Source organism: Magnolia sinica, chromosome 19 (assembly GCF_029962835.1).
Source record: "Magnolia sinica isolate HGM2019 chromosome 19, MsV1, whole genome shotgun sequence".
Classification (NCBI taxonomy): domain Eukaryota; kingdom Viridiplantae; phylum Streptophyta; class Magnoliopsida; order Magnoliales; family Magnoliaceae; genus Magnolia; species Magnolia sinica.
The window spans coordinates 46,152,859-46,158,858 of NC_080591.1; the positions used below are offsets into that span (position 1 = coordinate 46,152,859).

A 6,000-nucleotide genomic window follows, 5' to 3' on the forward strand; every position below is an offset into this window, starting at 1 on the left:
ACACACAATGCATATTAGCACTAACACGACCCATATCAACTAATAGAGGCACCTTTTTTAATTTGACCCTTCTACACCATATCCCACATCGGCCATGGCCAATACAAATATGATGCTAGCATATATCGGTTGTTATGCAACCAATATTTAGAACCTTGGAATAACATTAGTGGATGCTGATGTTAGTTGCAATGAAATTTTTTCGATATCGATATCAACAGATGTATCATACCTCAGGGATAGGGAAACATGTCTATTATCACATGGGAAATATTGGATGTATCACGTAATGTTTTTTGCTTTTGGGAAACATTGGGAAATTCGTCGAATTTTTCAATAGAACTTTAGGGGATGTTTAAAAAACATCATTACACACTTAGAAATCAAAATATCACAAAAAACAAGTGCACATAATAAGTTCCTTATTATAATATCCTAAACCATGTGTCGTCTAATAAAAGTGATGCAATTATATTCAAAATCAATTCATATCATTTATGAATCTAAGAAATGGAATACAAGTGGAAGATTTGACAAAAAAGGGATTTTTTTTTTTTTTGAGAACCCAAGCGTTGTTGTTAGCAATGTTCCAAATATTGATGATATAATCGATCATATCAATGATATTATCGGTATCGCCAGGTCAACAATACCAAAATTGTTGGTAGTTTAAAATTTTCAAATATTGTCAATATTTTTGATAATATCATATATATTTGGCTATATTATCGATATCAACGATAATTTGAGAAGAATCCCTTATAAAATTCCCTAATATCAATGATATTATTGATATTATCCTCAACAACAACGATATTCTTGATACTTTGAAACATAAGTAAATAGGTGAAAGTTGACAAAATTTTGTGAAAAATTTCAAAAACCCAAAATATCTTCTTCTTCTTCTTCTTCTTCTTCTTTTTTTTTTTTTTTTTGAAATTTTGTTCCTTACATTATTTAGATCACTCTTGGTTTTTATTGAACTAAAGTTTGGATTTGGGGAGAAATCTCAATTCGAAATGAAGACAGTCTAAAACTCAAAGGTGATGAAAAATACATTAAAAAAAAACTTCATCATTTTTCTTCAAATGTTGGCATGGATTGCAATGGAAATTCATGTCCATGCATGATCATGCATTGACGTGGAGTTGTGACAAAAAAAAAAAATCGATTTATGTTTAAAATGGGGGACATTGGTGGAATCCTAATTTTTTCATTTTTATATTGGAAAATGTGTTTTCCATTTTTAATTTATGTGAAAAAACTTATCTATTATTAATGAATGTTGGCCAATCTATTGATTGGTTACAATTTTTATATATTTATTTTATACTGATTTTTTCTGACAATACGTGGTTAGGTTTGTATAAAATGGAAACTTATTGTGCATAGTTATCTTCCAATCTTCTGATTCCTACACGTGTATACATGTTTCTTTTAACATCATTTGAAACGTCATTAAAAAATTCTACCTTTTTCCCAATGTTTCCCTCAGACAGCAATACTTTTTTCCGAAGTATCAACAATAATATTGGCAATACCGATACGTGTTTCTTTATCCCAGGTTACCGATACATATAATGATACCAATACCTTTGAACACTAATTGTCAGTATCAATGATTGACAATAGTGTCATCAATACATCGTCGATAAAGGTGATCCATTACGATAATGTCGTTGATATGCAAAAGTTCTGCAACTTCCTGCGGGTTTTGTATCGCTGAGGTGTGCAATATCACACACATTGGTTGCAAGAACCTTCCAATTGTAATGGTTATGTGTATTACAATAGGTGATTAGGGAAAAGATGAACAAAAATCTATATATGGAACATCTTGATTTCTCAGCCAATTCATGTTCACAAACAGGTGCAAAGTTTCAAGGTGTCTTGAAGTGTCCAAAATGGCAAACTAAAAAATGTAGGCACATGGATGCTTCCATGCAGATAATACTTTAATCAATAAATAAAACTAACAAATAAAATAAAATAGTGAAAACATTAAAAACAAAGGAAATTATTTCTTATGAAAGGTAAAACTAGAGGTGCGCAGGACCCGACTTGACTCGAACCGAATGGCAAGGTCGGGTTCGGATCGAGTAGACCCACCTAGATCCGCATCCCGACTAAGTTGAGTTCGGGTTACTATGTAACCCAATTTGACCCGATCCGAAATCCGATCCGGTTGGATCCGATCCAATCTGAAACCTGACTCGGACCGGAATCGGGTAGTATAACATAAACCTTTTTTTTTTTAACCTTTACCATTTCATCTACCCTAACCCTACCAGCATTGGCGCCGCACTGAACCCGATCGAAATCCAGACCAACCAGCCGCCCAGTAGCCGATATTTACCGGTCATCGTCATCCATTCATCAGGTATGTATGTTTTAAAAGTTTTTTTTTGTGTTTTTTGGGCTCGGGATCTCGGGTGCAGGCCACTAGTGGTCCACCCTGGCTCGGGACCTCGGGTGCAAGCTGCTGGTGGTCCAGCCAAGCTTGAGACCTCGGTCATGGCCCACCCTAGCTCGAGACAGGCGCGGATAAGCTACTGAACACGACGGTAGCGAGTTGGTCCCACTGTTTTGTATGATGGGGTCCACTTGAGATTTTTATCTGCCTAATTGTTTCCATCATGCCATAAAATGATCGCCCCAGATGTATTGACGATGTGGACACAATACATACTTCATGGTGGGTCCCACCCTACCTCGCTGGTGGTCCGGCCGATCCAAATCGTAGCCAACTTGATCCGACTCGGTTTCTCTGACCGAGTCGGACTCGGTTCGAGTCAGCCCAGCCAAGATTCAGTTCGAATCGAGTCAAGCCTGCTGGACTCGGTACTAAGTCGGATTAAGTTCGGGTTAGGGAGTTGGCAAAACTGGATCAAGTCGAGTTGGACCTAACTCTATCCGACTTGACTCGATGCCCACCTCTAGTAGAAACAAAGGAAATTAGAAAATAATATTTACCAAAAAAAAAAATCTTAAATAAATTAGAGAACCCCAACAAATGAATTTAAAAAAGAACAAAACAAACAGAACAAAACAAATGAGGTTTTCCTTTTCTATATGGGTCTTGGTATCTATATAATGGAAAAATGAACTAAAATCTAGAAAGTGAAAGATCCTTATGAGTAGTTTCTTCAATAATAAGAGATTGAAGGCACTAGGGTGAGAAAACTTTGGCTTGACAAAAGAAGTCACACATCATATATTTCTAAAATAATAATAATAATAATAATAATTTCTATATTTATAGAGTGAAAATTTGAAAATTTTCTAATATGCACAATTCAAATTTATATATTGTCACTAAGACATGACTATCATATGACTGCCAGTCCACTTCAATTGTTCGATTCTTGCTCCATTCTTTTTCTTCTTTTTTTTTTTAAGAAATTCCATTTCTAACATCAAATTTACAAGATTCGGGAAACCCAGACAAAAAATTCCATTTCTTGCTCCATTCTTGTGTTTCCATGCTTCCTCTAGGTTTGAACTGTAGAGAAGAGGGGATACATGCCATCTTGACCCATAAACAATGTGTCATGCATGTTGATGACAATATGGGATGAATTGTTTTTTTCTTTCTTTATTTATTTTTAATATCAAACCGTTCACCCCATTCCCATATTGTCCACGACCAATATGGTCGACACAACCGTATTGGCCATTATGCAACTGATATTTGCAACCTTGACAATAACGAAGTGGATGCTGACAGTCATTTCTGTGTTGCACATTTCCAAAACATCTCTCTAGTTTTCAGGCTGGTCTATCATCTCGATTCTTGTTTTTGTAAGCTTATATCAATAATGATAACTCTTTTGTGCTAGTGAAAATTGTGTGAGAGATTCAAGACGTGATTTGCGGCATGTGTGGTCCTGGCAACCCATTAGGTCAGGCCAGCATGTAGTTGTCTTGGCCCTAAGTTGGGTTGATCTACTCATCAGGTGCCTACAGGGTCTGGCTCCATGGATCAGTGGTAGACAATCTCTGTTTCAATACTGAGATCATGGGATCGAGTACCCATGTGGTGTGGGTGTGTGGGTGGGTAAAAACAAAAGGTGGCTTCACATTAGAATGGACAAATAGGATCAAGATGAGCAACATTCTATATTCAACTACTCGGTTGACCAACCTGCTAGGTCGACCATCTTGATTTTATGGCCAGTTCATGTTCATGATGTGGCCCCAGCTGATGAGTGGCATGGCCTGGAAAGTTGCCACATTTGTAGCTGCCTTGAATCATCTCTTCAGTCTCCTTTGTGGGAATTGCCTCAGCATTTCTCATCCATGGTTCCGACCATTTTCCCTTGGGTGGATGATCTCTCGATAAAGCCTCAGTTGCTCCTGAAAATTTTATTTTTCCATCATTTTGGGAGGCAAGATGCTCATTCTATCTTATGAGGCACTCCTAGTTTCAGAATCCATAGTTTCTCTTTTATTTTTGAATATCTAGGGTGCATTTGGATTCCCATCTGATCGAATTGTAGTTGTTAGTCTAGTAGAGTGTCAGCATCTCAATTGGGACCTAAAAGAAATGGAACTGCAATTTGAGGGCTACTTCCTCATTATGAAATCCAGGAAACATCTTTGATTGTTGTTATCAATTCTTGATTAAATTGATTTTCTCAATTCGATTCACAGAAAGCATTGAATGGTGCTGACAGTCTTTTTGTGTTGTTTGTGCAGCAAGCAAGGAACCTGGCAACATCACAACTTGATTCCTTGTATAATGAAATAAGGCCTGCAATCGAAGAGCATGAGAAGGACAGCCAAGACAGCGTGTCGACCACTGTCGCGGAGAAGTGGATCGAAGCTAGCTGCTGTAAGCTAAAAGAAGAGTTTAATCTTTATTCCGCAGTCATCAAGCATGCTTCACTTGCTCCCCAGAAGACAACACGGGTTGAAATACCCCTTGAAGGAGAAGGTGGTGAAACTGAACTGAAGTACCTCAAAATGGATTAGAGGAATTTGAGCTAAGGCAAATGGCTTCAGCAGATTTTTATTTTTATTTTTTTTTTATTTTTTATTTGAAAGAAAAAATCTCATTGAATGGCTTCAGCAGAAGATTTGAATATCGTTGAATGACAGAAAATCCCTTGGATGCAGAATTTTCACAAGATCACACTTTAGAGAAGCCAATATTGGTTGGCTTTTCTTCTTATTATTATTATTATTGTTGTTGTTGTTGTTGTTGTTTTCGTTTTTGTTATCCTGCTTATTAAACTATTTCAAGGGATAGGATCTGATGTTGAGCACTACATATATTTTTTTTTTCAAGTTGCCTGTTGAGTTTTAGAACTATGATCACAATGGTCATGGTCATGGGCCAAGTGCTGATATGAAATGGATAATTTGCTGACCTGCACTATAGTTCAGAGATCAAGACCACTGATCTCATGGGCTTTGTCTGAGGGATCCTTCGAAAATCATCCTGATTTGAAGATTCTAACCATTCCTATAGCGAACTAATTTTTTTCACTGCGTGCAGTCCATTCCTATATTTTCTTCTTGATCAGCTAATTGAAGGGTTCGGACCATTAGATGATGGCGATGGTAACAATAAATGGTGGGGCATGCTCCATCTGAGGTGGTGAATCACCGAAATATGGTCCCACATGCACAGACTCCTATGATTCCTCTGACAGGAGATATCTGCATGCTGTGGATATTTTGACATCTGCGCATAGGTACACACGTGTATGGGTGTAATTTCGGGCATTTTATTCACACGTAGATATGAGAAATGCGAACATCCCTACCATCATGGGATGTTGACAATGTCCCCCAGGATTTTAAGTGACACATACCATGGTCGTTCATCGATAACGTCCATTCATTCATTATGGTGGAAAAGCCACACCAACAATGTGGGCCATCTTTTAAAGCCAGTCAATTTTTGCGAGCCATAGATCGTATAGTTAGCATCATCTAATCAAAGTGCTTCTTCAGAATCATAAGCAATTCAAAGTTGGATCTATGTAATAAACA

The 6,000-nt window shown here is 37.2% G+C and overlaps 1 protein-coding gene across 8 annotated transcripts in view; it reads left to right on the top strand.

Moving 5' to 3' along the window:
* LOC131235008 (histone-lysine N-methyltransferase ASHH1) overlaps nucleotides 1–5,204 on the top strand; it is a 147,221-nt gene extending 142,017 nt beyond the window's left edge. For 7 of the 8 annotated variants that reach the window (XM_058232064.1, XM_058232067.1, XM_058232065.1 and 4 more), the window contains one exon: nucleotides 4,699–5,204. In XM_058232064.1, the coding sequence (XP_058088047.1) occupies nucleotides 4,699–4,974 (276 nt within the window). In that variant the 3' untranslated portion in view covers nucleotides 4,975–5,204. The remainder of the gene's footprint in view (nucleotides 1–4,698) is intronic. The other variant, XM_058232069.1, reaches the window with a different exon arrangement.
* The last annotated feature ends 796 nt before the right edge of the window (nucleotides 5,205–6,000 follow it).